General features: G+C 37.7%; 1 protein-coding gene and 1 long non-coding RNA gene across 5 annotated transcripts in view; one reads left to right on the top strand and one right to left on the bottom strand.

Annotated features, from left to right (window-relative positions):
* fstl4 (follistatin-like 4) overlaps nt 1-20,508 on the top strand; it is a 236,831-nt gene that overhangs the window by 5,085 nt on the left and 211,238 nt on the right. For 2 of the 4 annotated variants that reach the window (XM_044371293.1, XM_044371291.1), the window contains exon 2: nt 10,102-10,261. In XM_044371293.1, coding sequence (XP_044227228.1) covers nt 10,112-10,261 — 150 coding nt within the window. In that variant the 5' untranslated portion in view covers nt 10,102-10,111. Of the gene's footprint in view, nt 1-9,789; nt 10,262-11,190; nt 11,386-20,508 lie in introns of those variants that run through there. The other 2 variants (XM_044371292.1, XM_044371294.1) reach the window with 2 other exon arrangements.
* Nucleotides 908-10,169, bottom strand: LOC122995902. The gene is made up of 4 exons (XR_006406874.1): nt 10,090-10,169; nt 3,991-4,077; nt 2,068-2,124; nt 908-1,237 (listed from the first exon to the last, which is right to left on the bottom strand). It is a non-coding gene; the product is annotated as an uncharacterized LOC122995902 (long non-coding RNA).

The following is a 20,508-nucleotide window of genomic DNA, read 5'->3' as shown; positions in this document are numbered from 1 at the left end:
CGGTGATGTAGATCGTAAAAAGTGGTTGAGAGCTCGAACAATGCAAGTGGACCCCACACATACTGCTCCCAAGGTCAAGAATGAACATCTGTGCTAATTTGATGTTTAATGTTTAAAGCAATGTCTAATTAATGTCTACACAACTCTAACCAATGCCACAATATGCCATAAAAAATCTGGTTATGATCACATGACTGTTTGGCCTTATTTGACACTTGTTTAATCTGACCAAAATGATCAGATGCTCAGGAAACATAAGCAACCAATACCAGTCATTTTTTAAAATAATGTAAAATAAGTAATCGCTGTTAAAAAAAAAAAAGAAGAAGAAAGAAAAAAGGAAACCACGCACTGTCTCTACACTACATTTACAGTCTATTCCTCAGTGTTGGATTTGGTGGGAACCTTATGGCACAAAACAAAAAGGTGCCCCTGTTCTTTCAGAGCAAACTGAGTTTGACCAAAGATGTCACAAGTAAAAGCTGTAAGCAAGCTTTAAAAATTCCCTTTGGGTTTACTAAATTTGGTTGACTGATTTGGGTATACCCCTTGCAAACATCTTTGCTATTATTAGAAGCAAGAAAATCATTTGCCAGCACCAAGAATGCCACCAGCATTCAGACAGTCCTGCCTCCATCAGGATCTAATTTATTTATGGTAATTACACCAAGGAAACAGTGAATTTGACAATGGTGTATTGAGGCATATTGATATTTCAGAACGTGGCATTAGAGAGGAATCCTTTGCCTCTTTACATGGATTGATTCCCAGCTGCCGCAGCCATGAACAAGGCTTAAAACAACAACACATGACTATTTACGGTTCAAGTGGTTCTCCAGTCAGTAATGACTATATATATATATATATACATATATATATATATATATATATATATATATAACCACATTTTTCTCCACATAGAGCCTCTTAAGAGCCATTTATGTTTTAAAGGGTGTTTTTCTCTTTGTTGCCAATGCAGAACTCTTTCATGTTGTTCGCTATCACTTTGCTGCTGTGCTATAATTAGCAAACACAGACATGTTAGCCAGACAGACCACCTTGTCATGGCACTGCAGATCCTCCTGATATCCTTTTTGCTCTTAGAGCCATGTCATACAGCCTGCAGGGGATTTCTGGATTTAAAAAGTCACTCGCTGTTTGTGTGTCTTTCAGCCACACTCTGACAAGCAAGATGTGGGCTTTAACACCCAAGGGCTGCTGATCTGGTCACGGAAACCTGTCAGAGAAAAAGCCAAAAGTCAATATCAGTGTTGAGTAAGAAAGGTAAAGAGGGAGAGAGAGAGAATGGGACAGTAAGAAGGAGCCTCTTATTCTTTCTCTTTCTGTCTTCAGTCTCGAGCTGGGGTCTTATTACTACCCAACAGCCTGAAGCTTTGTCTCTTCTATGGAGACAGAAAGTGGCAAAGAGAGAGTGTCAGACAATAATTAATTCCGAGGTAACGCTGAAGAAGTCAAGCTGATGAGGATATCTGGTTTTGCTAAGGCACCACAACCTGCATTGTGTTCTTTCTAAGGTCTCTGTGCCTTTTCTGGGAGGCTGATGCATTCCTTCTCCCTCTAAGGGAACACTGTAGCACAATCTGAAAAGGCACATGTGCAATTGTTCTCCACAAAATGAATACATTAACTTTTCTATCACTGCTGCCATATGTTTTTTGTCACATGTTTTAATTGCTCTAATAGCGTCCTCAGTGTTGCTCACATTATTTGTACCGCAGTTTGCTGTTTCTGATTCTGTATGTGTGTCCGTCTGGCTTATGCCTGGTGTTAGAGTTTTGTTGTGCTTTTTTTTTTGTTGTTGTTTGTTTGTTTTTTGTCTTCTACAAATTGTTACAATTTTCTCTCCTTTTCTCCGTTGTTGTGATTTTTCCCCCCCCTTTCCTCCATATTTCTCATCAAGCAGATTTCTGCTCTTGAAGCTGACATACAGTATCTGTTCAAATTAAAGGCCTGCACCAGTGTTTTGCATCTTTTAGCCCAATTACTAGAAATGAAATATACTTTACATCACAGCTAACCATTTTGCAAACCATGGTGCCATGGTACCATGGTTTAGATGTGTTTTTACTGCCATTCCATGTAGCCATCGGTTTCCAGTCATTCCTGTACGGTACAAAAAGCAATTAGCAGACTCTTGAAGCTAAGGATCTCTGGTGATATCCTATATTTTCCTTAATGTTAACAAATCCCATCAAATTACCAAAATCAACAATTAATTGGTCCTACAGTACAAACAAGTATTGTCTGTGTATCCAAAGCCTGGTATATAGTATTCAGCTTATTCCTCTGTGCTTTACACCTCCATTGTTGAACAAATTTTATCATAAACTTATCAATTAGTTGCACTTGGTGATATGTTCTTTTCTAACAATCACCACTGTATTATTATTTTGAGTCAATCCCACATATAGTGCCCTGCTACCACTGAACGTGGCATAACATCTGGCATATTATCACCTTATTAAACTGTTATGGTGAATACGTTAGGAAACATTTGCCTGTTTACACATCCTGCAACATTAGTATTCATTTTGAGTTGTGTTTTTGGTTACCTTACTAATATAAGTCTATAGCTGCTAAATGCTCCACAATCCTCTGGTGCTTGGCAAGGAACGTGAAATAGGTTCATGAAAACCAAAAAAACTTCAAATAAGATAAATAAAAGGTATGTCTCTTTTGATAGTTGTTTCCTTTGTGGTTGGAGGTAGCTGTAAGGTCAGCAAAGTGAGCTTGTGACAGAGCTGCTGGTTTGAACTTGTCGGGAAGATTTAGGAATACTGCTGAAATGAATTAAACCTTAACAGACTGATAAAGCCTAAAAATGTCTGGATATGTGCTTTCTTGTTCCAACAACACTCATCATTAATTAGATCTCTTCACTCTTAATTAGTTCCAACTTGGCTATCGGAGTAAAATCTTTTTAACTGTGAGCTGTCTGGATCCTGGGCTGATAAGGGTTGGTGTGCTGTCATCCCATCTCCTTTCCAAAGGGCAGTGCTTATGACCCTTTTACATTTCAGTGAATCACAGTTCATAACCTTATCTTTCTGGGCTACTGTGCTGTATAAATCCTCCTTGGGAAACACCTCTCCAGAGCAACCTGAGATTTATCACATTTCTTGTAATAAAAAAAATAAATAAAAGGGGGGAAAAAACCTGAAAGGATGCGTATCCTTTTCACCTGGAGTGTCTGGAAGATAACTAGGGTTAAAACGTGTGATCTTGAGGCATGGCTGACAGACAGATTGACACCTGTGGTGTCTTCAATATCTTCTCCAACCACACAGGATCAGGAATGAAATATAGACGCATGAGTCACTGCCACATCTGAGTGTTGTAAAAATATTTCAGGCAGAGGCGATCCACTTGGTTGCTTGATTTCATGACATCTGTCTGAGAAAGGGGCTGTTTGAAACCTGAGTGTAAGCAGATAGGCCAGCAGACGCAGGATGATTGTACAGATTTTACTGAAGAGAGTCTGAGGCAGCACTCAGAGTACCAGCATGTAAAGGGGTTTCTTCCAAAATGGGGGAATGCACCATTTGGGAAAAGTGGCACCTACTTTTACATGATGATTGACGTCAGAAATGTTTTACCTTCTACAGGTGACAGGTAGATAAAGCTGTCAGAATACATGATTTGTAAAAACATATGAATTGAGGAATATTTTCTAAAATGTATAAATACAGTCATTTAAAAATTAAATATGTAAGCAGAATTGTAGCAAAAGTAACTCAATACGGTACTTCATTTGCAAAAAATTTTTCCTCAGGGCAGTGAACTACCAACCTTACAGTTTCAGCATGTGGCGTTCTGCGTCCCACAGATGTTATTTTTCCTGTCCCTCCTGCCCTCCTTTGTTATCTTTTTAAATACTCAGCAACTTGCAGGGAGGAAGCATGCTGAGTGGGGACTGATTGTCGTACTGAAACTGTATGTGTCATTTGTAACTGTTGACAGCAAACCTACCTGGAGCGCAGAGCTGGGACAGAGAGCAGGAAGGAGAGCTCAGCCTGATCACCTGAATTTGTCTCAGAGCTAAACTAGAGGCCTCCCCTGGTGCCATTACAGAGAGAGACAAAGAGGATGAAGGGTTACATACAGTGTCACTTCACATGCCAGTTTTAAATTTGGTTGTAGTCTTGGTCTCTTGACAAATATTTCAGTCCATTTGAACCAGGCTAATACAGTCAGATTTTAGCTGGGTTGTATGGATTCATGTTAGGTTCAATGTTGTCAACCAACGGGCTAAATTAAGTTGTTGCAGTTGTCTCTACTCTACAGTATGTGACAGAAACATCACTGGCCAAAGTGAAGGACACAAAAAGGGTCTGTGCCCATATATCAGCGGTCTCAGCTGCAATTATGTATACTCAAAGATGATGATTTGCGTTTGATTGATGTCATTCCGTACACGTCCTGTATCATTTCCTGTTAGTACAAAGTGTAAACGTACATCACTTACTTGTAGACAAGCAACCGAAACAGCATACTGTGAAGATTAGTGGAAAATTAAAGTGTGGATTTTGGACACTGTAAATAACATCTAAAGCTAATGACCACCTACATTCTTGTAATAGCTAGCCATAGATTATGAACAGTTTAATCAATAAATGATGTACAAAAAACTGTGAGAATTGTAAATGAGAAAATGTTTACCACAAAAGAAACAAGAAACATTAGTCAACATCACTGCTGTAGAACATTAGGTTCTGGATCCATACATGATATTGCAGACACATATCACCATTAGCTGTGGACTGTCAGTTTGTGTGTGTTCCCTTCTGAGCAGAGCCAGATGTTTTTGTAGTTTCTCACACAGAGGGAAAAGGTGTTTTGTGTTGGATATTTGGAAGAAATAATCACATAATCATGTAATGTTTATTTTCATTTCTGTACAAAATGAAATTACCCCTGGCTCACGGTAAAAAGTTCTAATTTAGTCCAAATTGTTTTCTTGATGTCTGTTTTGTATGTGTGTAATTAAATTTTCTTGAAAGTTACTGCAGATCCAAGTTCACCAAATCATGTGTTAATACTCAAATTAATTAGGAGTAATCTCTCAATCTAGCTGAAAGCAATTTTGAGGCATTTTTAAGATTGAGAAAACTGCTGCTTACAGAAGCTCTGTGGGTCATGTAACTCTGATAAAGGGAGGCAGAGTGAAGCTGTCCAGGAGATTGGTAATGTATGAGTTTGGTTAGAAATTAAATCTTCTGAAAGAATATCAGGAGGAAACATTTAGTTTTTCCTGATGTATATTGTTGTATACTGAAATACCATGAGAAGCCAACCGAATGAGCCTTGATGGTGAAAAACTGTGTTTAGCCACTTACAACAAGATTCAAAAAGTCACAAATTGTATTACACGATATTTTAGATTCAGATGTTCCCATGTAGCTCTTGGACATGTGACTGCTGTATGTTTTCATCATTTTCATATTGGCTTCATAAGACCAAATTTTTCTCCTTTAAGTGAAAAATTATCTTTTTTATATGTTTGTGTGTGTTTTCCATGTGTCCATCCATGCATTCATTAAGAAATCCTTGCAGTCATTCAAAATTAAGCAGTAGTGGTGAAAATGAATATTTTACCTTGACCTAGAAAAAAGCAGCTCACAGCTGAATGAAGCCGATGTGTCTTAAAGTCATACGAGATGTCGCCTTCTTCCAAATGCCTTATTTCAAAATATGGTGGCTAGCAGATGGCTGTTTACTGTACCTGAGCACTGCACACTATGGGCATTCAGCTGACTGTTTCAGTTAGTGTTAGCAGTAATAGAATGAAGGCTTCAGTTTCTGGACCGTTAGCGTCACAAACACCCAATGGACCTCAACAATCTGGTTCAATAGTTTTTCATTTATTTTTTCCTATAGGACACCTGATAAATAGCAGTAACAGTTTAAAGTATAGGTCCATATTTCTCCAAGTCTATCTTAATTCAATATACACATGCCCGTATGTACACTGAAAGAGTTATTGATGGCTGTAATAATTCTTCAAGTCCATATTGGACACAATCAATTTCCAAACCCGTCTCCAATGCAAGACATGGAAGACTAAATCCACAGCCCTCGCTCTATGCAAAAATGCATTCTGAAATTCAGATAAAGCTAATGAAGTTTCAGTAGACTGAATTACACAAATTAAGTTGGTATCTTTCAAAAACACTGTCTTTTTAGCACAAAATTTCCTCTCAGTTTTTTCTTGTTGAACTACAGTGAAGAATACAAAGAGAGAAATGCACTAAAAACACAGTAACTTTGAAAGATATTGTCTTGATTTGGCTAAATCACACTGCTGAACTCTCATATTAAGTTCAGCTAAACTGGTAAGCATTTTTGCACAGGACACAGGCTGGGAATTTTGTCTCCCAGTTGCAGGAGGAAGAGATTTCTTCACAGCCAATATATGGACAGCAGGAGTGAGTCCAGTGACCAATGCCTCTCTATAATAATATAATAATATATATGTCCTCTTTAAGACAGACTTAAAACATGTGAACCTATGCTTTAACAGTTTGCTTACTGTCAGCTCTCAGGTGATCAAAATAGACTCTGTAAAATGACTTGCAGCGCCGTATAGGATGTGTAGTTCATTTCCATTTACTGTGTATTCTTGTCTTTTTACCTTATTTTTCACCGTTCTCCATAAATCTATTATTGCAAGCTCATGATTAAACTAAACCTGGCTCAGTTCATAAATTAAAATGCCTTCAAACCAATTTCTCTGAAATGTGTAGGAAGAAGAAGAGTATGAAATTTCCCTCCAGAAAGTAAGCAAATGAAAAAGGAGACTGGCTAGCTGCAGGCAGCTACAGGATGCTTCGGGTCACTCATAATACCTTTGTTTCCACAAAATTGAAAGTTCTAAAGAAAAAACATTGTGTAAACTGCTGTTTTAATATTATGTGAATCCAAATAAAGAAAATTAAAAACAAGAAAAACAGAAAAATGAGAGATAGGGAGAGAAGGTAGCTGAGACATGAGTAGATGGTATTTAACTTTCAGGACATTGAGTCTGTTTATAATGCAAGTCCTACACTGAACAAGTCTGATCTGAGCAAACCTTCCAAAGGGTTCACTGGTTTTAAAAGAGTCTGTGTCTTTAAGCTTTTTAATATGCTGGTCAAATAATGGCTTCCTCATAGACTTTCTCCCTCCTGATGAATTTCAAAATGGACCATTCATCCCACACTACCAGGATGCCGTTTGTGTGTGTGTGTGTGTGTGTGTGTGTGTGTGTTCATGAGTACTCATGTATGAATCTGTGTAGCTCTGTGTGGGCCAGGGTGCAGGGGGCCAGGCAGCACATTAAGACAGTGACTGGCAGATCTCATTTGGTGTTTAATTTCACAAGGGTGAGCTCTCATCTATGGGGGCCTATTAGCTCCAGGCTAGGATAACTGAATGGTGTTGGTTGGTGGTTCCTTGTTGAATGATGCTTACACTGACAGGACTTCTGTGATTTTGCACTTTGTGTGTTGTTAGCAGTATAGGACCAAGTACTCAACTACTGTATTTCTGGAGTATGTTGAGTATTTCAATGTTATGCTGCTCTATATTTGTACCCCACGACATGTCAGAGGCAAATAATATACTTTTAACTCCATTACATTTATTTGACACCTCTAATTAGTTGTCACTTTGCCAATAAAGATTTTAAAAACCTATAATGAGCGTTAGGAATGGAAGTTCCCTCTTGGCCGTGGAAACAGTATGTGTGACGAAATAATCTCAACTCGAAGGTCAAATTACTTTTTTTTTTTGTGGAGGTTTCAGCCACATCTCATGATCTGACAAAAAGACAGTGAGATGTAGATAAAATCTCAGAGTAAATGGATATAAAAATGTGGAAATAAAATACAGAATCATACTCCAATGCTGACAGAGGCAGTTCTTCCTATATGCACTGTTACATTTGATACTTTCAAATACTTGCAGTGGAAAGTAATTAATTGAAATATATTGAAAAATGAAAAGATCAGTGAACAGCTTAAAGCAAAAGCAAGATGATTTTCCAATTGACTATTACCTTACAGCAGGATGAAAAACAAATGCAGCACTATCATTTTGATAAAATGTTACAAAAGATATATTTATTTATTGCAAAAATAGATATGTAAAGCAGAGATTAGAATTTCAGCGAGCAGGACCAGGGCATAACAGGTCAAGGTGAATTGTGGCACTCTTGTAATATTTAATATTCTAGCGAACTGCTGTAGACATTTGACACCATAAACACCAGCACTGTTTGCATCACATGTTTTTGTGCCCTTGTTTCAATTCAATACCAAACCTCATGGCCCCCTAAGGTAAATTTGTTTCCAGACCGGTTCTGCAGCAAAACACACAATAAAGTCACATATTAAAGTCTAAGACCACAGTAAAAAGCATAAACACATTACCTGAAAGTACAATAACAAACTGCCGTGCCACACAGTACAACCATAAAGACCCACATCAGCTGATAAGACCGCACAAGAAGCCAATGCTTTGATAGAGTCCAATAAATGTATAATAAATACAATAAATAAAATGCCAAGTTTTTCTGGAGGGCATTAGACACTATGGAGGTGGACATAATAACAGAAACCCAGTATAATAACCCTGCAATAAATTTTACTTTTGTAAAGCTGGTAATATTGTACATGATTATCTTATTTCAGTTGAAATGAATTGCTCTCTGGTTCATTCACTCTTGAGTTTAGGTCCTCCAAAGCAGTACCATCTAAAACACATTTTATCTTTTCAATTATTAAATGCCTGCTCGCCAAGTTGCCAGTTTTATATATAATTTACTGAAGGAACGAGTCATTATTTTTAAAAAAAATGTTTAGGTGCAGCTACTTCAAGTGCTTTTTACTCTCCAGCATCACAAACAACAGTACAGTCGTGATGCTTTGTAGATATTTTTTCCTGAAGGTTTGTGTGTGCGTGTATGTGTGAGTGTGTGTATGTCACAACAGTGAAATTGATCTTCTGAGTTTATATTTTAAGCTCCCATGCCACTCTCCACCATTTGCGAATACAGAGGGTTGTCTCTTTGTTGACATCAAAAGATTTTCTGTGTCCTTTGTAATACAGATAATATCCCCATCAGTGTGGGCTTTGATGTTTACATAGTTGTATTATGCTGCATGTGTTTGAGCATAATGAGCATATGTGAGCGTATAATATTTGTTCCATTGTGTGTGTCTCTCTGCGAATATGAACATAATTTCAGGTATTTGCTTCTGCATGCACTCTTAAAACACAGATATTTATGGACAAAACATGATTTGTTTAATCATTTTCTAAGTATCAGTTATAGATCCTATTAGCAGAGGTATTCATATCATATTTCAGCCTGTATATATTTGCCTTCTTCAGGCCGAGACACCATCTCTTATCATGTCACACCTGGAAATAGCGACTGAAATAAAGCTGTCTGTGGACTCTACTCTGGGAAAATTTGCTCTCCTCTATCTCACTTATCCTGCAGACCTTTTCGCAACAAAGTCTGTACTCTTCAGTCATATACTCCTAAACAAATAATGAGCTCATTTGAACAGCTCATCTGTCTTTATAACATCTTTGGAGAATATAATGTTTTGCCATTTAGCTTGCTTCGAAATAACTGAAGTGTTTGATCCACAATTAAATCACAGACAAGTCATCAAAGGCATTTGCATACAAATAGGATTATGTGAGAATAAAATCACAACTGAGGTGTGAAGATTTTAGTTAAAGTTATATAATAATGCACAACAACACAACTTTGACATGATTTGATTAATTGTGAAGACCCTGAGGTTACCTCCTGTTTTGGTTTGTGCTCATCCATACACTCCTGGCACTACTGACAGTACTGATTTACATGCTCTGCCCTTCAATGTGCTATTTGTTTGAGTTTCCTCTTTTATTGCAAGACGGAGCCAACCTGTAACATAATATTATTGATCCATTCCCCTTTAACACAGACAAAAATGAAGAGGATTATAGAGCTGAGTTATATGTTCTGTTTTTGAAAACTGCAGCGGTTTCAACAGAATGAACCTAAACACATTGTGTGCATTGTGTTTTTACTTTTCCACTCAGGTAGACACTCATGGGCAGCCTGGGTGTTTGGGCTGTGGCTGTGGCCGCTCTGTTGGGAATCTCAGGGTGCTGGCTGGCTGAAGGACACAAAAGCAGCAGGCGAGGCAACGGGGATGCAGCCAGCATGTCACAGACCTCCTCCCAAGAACCACACTCCATGGTAAATATCCTGCCAAAACTCCCACACACACACGCACACACACATACACACATACATACACGCACACTTACTGTGATGCTTCCCACTGAGGCAATCACCTTCACTCTCTATTAAGCTAGAGAAAACACTTAGGTATAGTGGTTGAATCAATAACATCAACCGTGCATCAAATGAGGGATTACAAAGAAAAACTGAGTTTATAAAAACACTAAAACACATTTGTTGTCAAATTTAGCACAGTTTTAACTTCTGTGTAATAGTGTGCTCTTTTGTCTTGATATCTGCTATGCTATGACCTGTGGCATGGGAGAAGTTAGCTTGTCTATTACAACATACATTAGGCCTATTTATAGATTAATATTAATTTGTTTATAATTCCATAAATGTTATGTCTGGATTTAAATACAAAAAATAGACACATTCTTTTCTTTTCCCGTTTCACTTCAATTTTCAAATACTGCACATTAGTCATAACATGAAAAACTAGGCTGAAATTCACAGGACCTTTCCCGTAGTACATCTATGACGACTGAAGTAAATTTGGGGTTGCAAGCCAGAAGTGGCTCTCCTGCTTTAAGTGAATGCTGTACCAAAGATGTCCAAAAGATGGCACAAAATCACACTAAAAATGATAAATCACCACTTTTGTCACCCTGAAAATGACTTTTTAAAATGTTTGCAACTCTTAAAATTCACAAGATTTTAAAGTATTTAGCTTTACTGAATATCCCTTTAGACTGGGGGAATCCGCTTTTGGCTACAATCCTGAGTGTTTTGATGCTGCAGGCTTGTTAATGGTTAACTCTAGCTGTCAATAATTTACACGTGGGTCTTAGGTAGATATGCGTTGTTCCGATTGGCTGATTGAATTATAAAGTCGGTACGTTTGTTGAATTAGGCCGTGAAAAGATTTGGATTGGTTGACTTTACCAGTGGGCATGTACCTAGGTCAATGATACTAACAATGAAACAGAATTGTACAAAAAAAAAAAAACGTTAACTACATTTTTCCACCTTTACGCCAGACATCGTTATGATGGTTTGGACATATATGAGTTGTATTTTATCAGTAAAGTGCGTGTTTGTCGACCTAGAAATGACTTCTAACTACAGTAAAACAATGGGTAAGATGCTAATTTTTTACTGCTAAATTCTGCTTCTACGTCATAGATTCAACAGTAGATAGCGTTACATTTCTCAAAACTGTTGACATGTCAAATGTATATATGTCCAACTATGTATATATTCATGACTACTGTCAGCTTGAAAGTATGTGACATGTTGAACTATTCAGTGTTAGGTTAAGTTAGCTAACCAGCTTAGTTTTCTGGTTGCCAACAACTAGGTTAGCTAACTAGATAACTTAAAAGGCTAAATCATTAAATATGATAACTTAGTCTCATTTAACTGCTAGAGGATATGTACATGGATTAGTTGAAGTGAATGGCTCAATATTGTTTAAAATGGAAAACAAGCAAAAATCTGTATTATTTTTTCTATTCAAAAACTACAAATAAAATTAGCAGCACTATGCACTTTTTGTTTGCATAAACATTAAAATAACATATGAAAACCATATCAAATGTGCATTAACATTAAATATGGTACCATATGGCCATGAGAGGTAATTGCGCTTTGCACTTGTATGTACTGTATTCCTGTTCTCAATAAGCTGTTGCTTTTTTTTTTTTTTTTTTTTTAACTTTTTCTTGTTGTTCAGCAACATACAGGAACTACTCAGCTGCATTCAGATTAAAAACAGCCCTGTGTAAAACAATACAAGAGACTGTGTTGGTTTCGGTGTGTTGTGCCAGTGAAACAATGAAATACAATCCAGCAAGTCCAGTTGGAGTAACAGATTATTGTATTTAAAGGCTGAGCAGAAAAACACTGCACAGTGGTTTGTAATTCTCACAGAGTGGATTTTTCAACTCTGGGAAGTTATCACGCTGCAGTCCTGTTTATTAACAGGCACATGTGGAACATGTCTGTGTCTGTGGACCTCTGAAAAAAAGTATGGATGGAGCCACATGTGTCTTCTTCAAAGCGTGGTAATCAAACAGGGTTTTAATGAACTTTAAAACTAATACTAATAATCTGGAATTTTACCATGAAACCAGTAACCGTGTCATACCTAGGTACAGGGTTACCTAGTTACCCTGCAGTGTGATGCAGAAATCTTTTCTATTTTTCTGTAACTACTCTTCTCACTTCTGAAGAGAGGAGGAAGTTGACAGGAAGAGAAATTGGGAGACAGTGAGGACAAGAGGTTAACAAAGATTGGTCATGCTAGCTGAAAGACAGAATCTGTTTTTACAGAATCTGTTTTCACACGGGATATGATTACAGCGGACTGCTATTGACAGTGTGTTTGTAGCTCATACCCATGGGAATACAAGTTTATAAAGTGACAAAGTTTGCACGTACTAGTTGGTTTGTTCTCGTTTTAGTCATGCACATATAACCAAAATGAAAAAGGCTTATTGAAGCTTGTCTTATTCAATTTATGCTTTCTAGATTTTTTGTCTGTGATCCAGCTTTTTAAACTATTGGTCAAGGCCACTGAACCATGTTATGAATGTAAAAATTGAATATCTCGGTAGAGCAATACTGTATTTTGTAAAGCTTGAATATCTTTCATTGAATCCTCAGCAAAGAGATCTCAAACAAATCAAACGTAGATGCTCCCCTTTATTGGACTTGAAAGACTAAGTACACTGTCAATTTCCGCTAGAATCCTTGCTGTCACCATATTTAAAATGCAATAGAGCAGTCGGAGTTAGGCAGGGGGGCAAATGTCTGTGTGAGGAGTGGTCTTACGGGTGACATGGATACGGGGAGTGTGGTGACATGGGAGACTGATAGTAACCACTTTATGTAACTAGCATGCATAGTGATGTGGAAGCATGACTTCAGTGCTGGCATGGATGTACAATAAGAGCTGGATAGGGCTCCACTGCTCAGCCTTGAGGTCAATTTTTCCCAGTGGCCACTTGCGGTATTGCAGCGAAAAATCCCCCTGCGGCCCTAAAAGCATTTTCCCCATAGACCACCATTGTAAAAGAGATGTCTGTAAAACTGTTGACAGGACACCTGGAACTGCAAACAAGGTCAATGTAAAGTCTATGGGCTGAGTGGGAACCTGTGGGCGGGGCCAGTGGGAAACGCAGAAACAAACCTGGAAGCTAGAAACTTTTTTTCACATATGCACCAACCGAGCAATTCTTATAGGACTGAATAAGCACTGTTTTTACTCCAGTATCCAGCTCTTATAATACATCTATGAGTGCTGGTAATCAGAGCTAAGAAGAAAGGAGCAGCTGCTGGTGAGCTTTAACCTGGAGAGGCAGGGAGACCACTAATGCTTTGACCTTTGAAAGAGTTTCGTGTGTGGGTAACTGTGTTGTAATATTAGCTGGGCTAGCGTCTCTCCTGCTCTCCCTGTCTACAGAGGTAGCCATGCTGTTTAGTGTGCTTGAGTTTAAGTTACTGGCTGGGGGCTATACCCTCACCGCCCAAAGGTTGACGTCCAGAAGCGACCTGAACACAGCAAAATAATAAGAAAGTAAGGGAAGGGTCTCTGCAGCTAAATACACTGTCACACACTTCTAGTGGGTCATAAGTGATGATTGAGAGGGATTACTTTTGTATGAGTCTTTACATTGTTTTTCAGGAAAATCCTGCATAATATACCTTTAATGTTACTGCCTCTCCATCAGCAAAGCTTGTTTACATTAACAGCCAGACTACAATTACATGCCACTTCACTGTTACAAGCCAGGCGAAATCTGATCCAACTATGATTCAGAGCTGCAGTTCTGGCAAGGTAACAGTACAACAGCCACTCAAAACTGATAAATAATGAATGGCAAACACCAGTTATTATGCTGTAGGCTATAACTCACAGATCTGCACCTGCTCAATATCTGACCCTGCTGAGTGCAAAATTTAAAAATGAGAGCGGGTCGTGATGTTGCAAAGTCACTGACCATATCTGTATCAGTCTCTGTTTATATTGAACATGTTACTTTGTTTTTTTCCCTGGTGACGTGTCTTATTGCAGCCTTTCTTGCACCCCAAACTCTCAGAAATAACTCCCTCTGCTCATTTCATTTAATAGGTGGCGAACCCAGCCAGATTGAAAAAAGTGATAAAGCCCACCAGCACATTATGTGCTCAGCTGTTGGTGTGTGTTGTTGTTGTTTTTGATTGTTGGTGCAGTGGTGGTTAGATGCGCACAAGGAGGTGTACTCCGTGCATATAACACTCTACGCCCAACTATGCTCTGTTTCATTTTGTTCTTTATACATTTTGTTTATGGTTACATCCAACAACAAGAAGTAGCTTAACATATGCCTACTTTTTTAATATATATATATATATATATTTTATGTCTGTGCTTCATTTTTAAGCCCAGCTTTTGTTTGTACGTTCATTGTACACCCAATAGTTTTTAGATAATTGCTTAAACACTCATGGGCAAATTCCTGAATGAGCTTGCCTGGTGACATCTATCAGAATGGCACAAGAGAGATTTACGGGTTAAAGAGAGGAAAAAAAGAAAAACCCTGCAAGCAAACTGTTTTTTGCCAGCAAGAATGAACCCTTTAACAAATGTTCTCTGCATAACAGAAACATAAAGCCCTAACAGGTTGTCAAAAAGACATACGCACAGCCCTGCGGTCGTCCTAATTCTTTGTGAAATGAAGCATGTACACCCCCTGGTGTGTTCTAAGTCTGACTCACTTTGGGCTTTGCCAAGTTTGCAGTTGGCTGTGGAATGTCATTTTGCCCTCGTGGGTCTGTCCCCCTGAAATCTTTTCGCAAAAAAACCTAATTCCCAGGCATTCCCTCCTTCGTCTGTCTGGCCAGTACTGGAACTTAAAAAGCTGTCAATTGGCGCCAGAGTTTAAAGTCGACCCTTGGGTGAATCAAGTGAATCCGTGAATTCACATGATTATGCAGGATGCATTCTGAAAGCCTTTGGGAATGTGTATAGTGCCAGATTTTCTTTCTTTTTTTTAATTCTTTGACTAAAATCCCCCAAAACAACACAAAACATGTAAACAGAAAAACAATACAGTCTCTTAGGGGTGTAACAGACTGAAAAAAGAAGAGTGAGGGGAAAAAAAAATTCAGATGAAAGGCTTTTGATTTTGACTTCTTATCAACTTTGTGGCAGCCGACTTGGATACTGACAAATCCAGACAGGGGTGGTGGCACCTTTGGCACAATCACTGTATATTACCTGGTGCAGATGGAGAGGATATTGACAAGAAACTTAGATCAGACTGCACAAATCCTGTCTGCACAAGACCTGAATGTTGAGCAATAATATAACAATAGGTAAAGGGCAAGATAATAAAAGTAAACCCAATAATCCAATTTCTTTAACAAAAAGTATAGCCTAGTTTTGCTGGGTTTAGTAGAACTATTTTGCTCTAAACAGTACAAAAAACCCATCCTTCCATACATACAGTTGTATGTAAAGTGTGCCATTTTATACCATATGCATGTAGGCATAAACACAAGTGATGATGCAAGTCAGATGATGTAGATGAGATGATGTACTGTGGCTGATGCTGAGACAGGCTTATGTCAGTGGTGAAAAGTGCCACAGCATACTGAAAAACAGCAATGATGCGCATATAGAGTTTTATATACTGTTTATTTGACACAAACATCAAGAGGGATAAAAGCAGAGTTGTTAAATGCAGTCTTTTCTTCTGTATTAATTTTTAGTATTGGGACTATCACCCCTGTTTACATTTTACTTATGACTTGTGATCATAAAGCTGTTTATGGGCTCTGGAGTGCAACAGAGCTCAGAATTTTTCAGTCTCTTGATCATTTGTACTCAAAGCTGAAGAAAACCTTTCAGGCAGACGAAAAGCATGTAATGTTGCAATTATCATTATATGAAGCCACAATACTCTTCTCTACTATAATTATAATGGTAGGAGGTGATACTTTCTGTGCTAAGCACAACCATCTGCTATGTTTTTGAACCTGCTTTCTTTTACTGAGCTACCGAGCACCTATTTGATAATCACAGTAAGGAAAAACAGTCATTTTGTGTGTGTAGCTTCTGTAATGGGATTCATTTCTATTTCATAGAAAACACTGTAATATGGATGTAGGGCTGACCTGAAGGATTTGAAGCTTTGTTTGATGCCACGGTATTTGAATCAGTGTTCGATTTTTTTATTTTTTTATTTTTAACCTCTCCTCTCGTCTTATCTACCTGTGAAACCTTGTGCGCGAAGAGAGAGAGAGAGGGAGAGTCGATGGAGGCAGCAGGGGGAGAATGAATCACAGTGCAGGTGCCTCCTCCTCCTCCTCTCCGCCCTGCTGGCCACCTCGGTGTCACTTGTGCTGCCATTGTTTTGACTGTTTGCGTTCATCTCGCACTGAAGCTGCTGCTTCTTCTGGTGGGTCCCCATGCCGTGTGTCTGTTTTCCTGTTGTCGCCAATGTGTTGCTGCTATCTAGAGTTGTAATTTATTTAATTTCATTTCTGTGCCCATGTTAACAGATTAGAGCAGCCACAAAGCCCGCATGAGCAGGTTCCCCAAAACTCCCATCTACCCCTCTGAATAATTGCTGCTGAAGCTTTGAAGCCCTAAAAAAAGGTATACAGGACAGTCCTATATGGATGTGGATCGTACATTGAGTCATAGGGGCCAAAAGTGTGCCAGTTAGCCCGTAACAAAGGTGAACACCAAATGTTACTAAAGGGGCTATTTGTATTGTTGAAGCTCTACATTGTGAAATGCTTTGTTTGTGATCTTGAGCACAAAATCCAGATTTGAGAAAAAAAAAAAAATGTTGTATTGTTAATTGACATACAAAAGCTTGGTAGTAGTAGGGTGTGGGGAAGATGTTCACAAATACAGCACCTGTCAAAAGTTTGGACACACCTTCCCATTTCCTTGAATGAGAAAGTGTTTCCAAACTTACGTGTGCATGCGTGGGTGTGGAAGCTCCAAAAATAAAAAATCAATATGTGGCGGCAACATTGATACTGTGGTGGGTCACCACACATGAATGAATGTGTGTATGGAAAACCCTGCCATAAAGGAATCACTAAAACATGTTGTTTCAATGTAGTGAAGCTAACAAAATTACTATATAAAAATACATAACAACAAAAATAAAACGTCAGTAAAAATGAAGAGTTAGAAAATTATCTGAATAAAGTCATTTTTCTCTGAATCCTGGATGTTAGATTTCCAAGTATCGCTGAGTTTTTTTCTTTCCAAAGTAAAGAAGGAGAGAAAAGACAGAGTTGTTGATTGGACCATGAGAGAAAGGTACAGATGATGGTAACAGAGATGAATTAACATGATATGTCATAACATGACATCAACACAAAAACCCCCAGACGTCTCTACTGTGACACCGACATTGTCTGGACTTGATATGAAAAGAGCAGGTCTGATGAATAAAAGAAGATTGAGTCCTGAGCTCATTGCATCCAAGTCTAGACGTTAGGATTATTATTTGCTCTTGAAGGTCAGTATTTTTCTTCTCTATTTGAAGATCTCGAAAAGCAGTTCTTCTTTTTCAAGTCCAATCTTGTCTTCTACTAAGGTTCACAAGAAGCTGACATTCTTTAATTTGTCCGATAATTTAGGCAGAATCAAAATTATTTTAATCATTAAATAAAGAAAATGTAAGGCACAGGAAAAGAGTAATTAAAAATAGAAAAGGTGGGAACTATAGTTTCAGTCTCTTACTCTAGTGCACTGTGTGCCAAACCATTCACTTGTGTCTTTAGTCCACTAAACTGCACTATGAAACCACTACATCCAAAATGCACCCTAAACACTTGAGTTCTTTGAAGATGAACTATAAGATAACTAGTGTGTGCTGTACACCATCTGTGCTCTGCACTGTTCCCTCGCAGCTCCAATCTGCCTTTTTGGATCTTTCAACATAGCCTAACTTTATTAACAATGTAATGAATAGATCTCAGCCGATTCATAAATGGAGCCGATTCATAATCCATGCCCTCCAATTACGAATGCATGACCACAAATTAAGTCCATTTTTGAATAGTTCCATATATGACCTTGGCATATGTGCGACATATAAGAGCAACATCTATTTCACATATATGTGCCACAAATGTATGTTGCATAATTATAAAATACAAATATGAAAGTATATTTGGTTAAAATATATGCCAAATATTAAGAAAATACACATATGACTTTATACTCTTTTAATACATCTGATACATTAACCATATACGTTCATATATGAAATTGTTTCAATTTTGAATATGGACATATGTAGCATGCCAATATATGTCATATATGTGATTCCAGCTATGTACATAAAAGACATATATGACATTTTCATAAATGCACATATTTTAGATTATAGTATTGGCTTATTTAATTAAATTTGCATTTAATCATCGTTATTGTTTCAAAGTTTTTATAATTTTAAACAATAACGTAGTCTGTAATTCAAGGGCACGGTTTACAAAATTATTGTGCCCACAAATTTCTAAACTGAGAATTTTTTTGTTTTGATTAAATGTTTTATTTTATTCAAAGTTTGGCATCCTAATGGATAAACCTTTTAAACATGTAAAGAATATAGCATCAGGTTTTATAACATATTTCACTTAATGTCCTTCCTAACTGTCCACTATGTACTCTAATAAAGCACCTGTATAATATAGTTCACCATGGTTATAAGAAGTGGTTACTGGTCATGTACTGTATGTATATTAGTTTTATGTAGATTAGTTTTAGTATAGTTTTAATGTGTCCACTCTTATAAACTAATACAGTTACATTTACATATCTGCTGCACCTGGTAGCATATAGAAAAAGTAAAACTTAGTGAAGCTGTTGTTTATGTATGAATCTCTAGAAGCTAGAGACAAATTTAATTAAGTAAAAATGTTTAGCGTACAGATTGTACATGAGAGTATCACTGGAAACATGAAACATCTCCAGCTAATGATTCATGGTAAAAAAAAAAAGCTTGAATTTGTTCGCCTTTAGTTCTATTTTTGGATTTATCAAAGTTATTCCTGTGAAGGTGTTACCACTTACATACATTGCCAGTGTTTTTTTTCTTTTGGCTCCTTTTCATTTAGCTCATTAAGTAGCTTGTTTGTGAGCTGATGGATTACTGTTAGATAAGACAGGTCCCTCTCTCTAAGCAACAGACATCGGGGAATAGCTATTGAATTTAGATAGATGAACTCTTGTGAAAACACATACCATAATGGATTCAGCTTTCTTTCCCTTCCCGTATCGTCTGCCTCTTCGTATTAATCAGGCAGTATTTTCAAAAGGTCAAAGTATCAATATGCTCCTCATATCAGACTATACCGGTGGCTACTTAACAAATATAATGAAGCTGCAACACTGAGTTGGCATACAGACGGCTAATTCTAGTTGAGAGTTTTGTTGTTGACTGGATTTAAAAGCCAAAGAGGGATGGAGAGAGAGTAAGTGGGCATATACAAACATATGGGTCCTCGAATGAAGAGTGCCTGCATAGCAACCCATATAAGAGAGTGAGGAAAAGGCATACTCAAACAGACTTTGTAACAGACACAGCTTGGCTCAAATTGCCCTGCTGTTCAAATTGCATTCCTACGAAATGTCAGTCTCTGTGGCAACAATGTCAGTTTCTTGTTTTGTGTGGGTGTTTTTAAATGGCATCCAAGATGGAGGCATGTAGCACTCAGAGATTTATTTATACTAGTTTTTTGAGAGGCTGTAACCATCTTATTGAGTTGGTATACTTAAACTCTGTCGCTGCCACAAACCACAAAGATGTGAGCAGGCTTGTAATAGACTGAGGCGTCAATAACATCACAATATCATGATGTTTTGAGGTTGTTTTTATTTTGATACAATTTGCAGTACCATGACTGCTTCTTTGTGCTGTGAAGCCATAGAGGAGGCACAAATCTAGGGTTATCAATTATTGCCATGTTATTCGATGGCCACAGAAAATATTAGTTTCTGATTGGCTGTCATGCATCCATTAAAAATTGTCTAACAGCATTTCATTTGACTACAGTTCCAAATTATCAGGCATGATATTCGATAACTGCAGGTAACTATAGCAACAGTACTACTGCTTGATTATGCGTTGAACAAACTACAAACAAACATGGATAAAATTGATCAGGATTTTAGCACATAACCGTACCTTGTATTAATGTGTTTGATCTGTGGTAACAGCCTCAGGCTTAAGAGGTTAAAAGGTATT

Source organism: Thunnus albacares, chromosome 13 (assembly GCF_914725855.1).
Source record: "Thunnus albacares chromosome 13, fThuAlb1.1, whole genome shotgun sequence".
NCBI lineage: Eukaryota > Metazoa > Chordata > Actinopteri > Scombriformes > Scombridae > Thunnus > Thunnus albacares.
The sequence above is the reverse complement of the archived record's forward strand: the minus strand, read 5'-3'. Positions and strand labels throughout refer to the sequence as shown.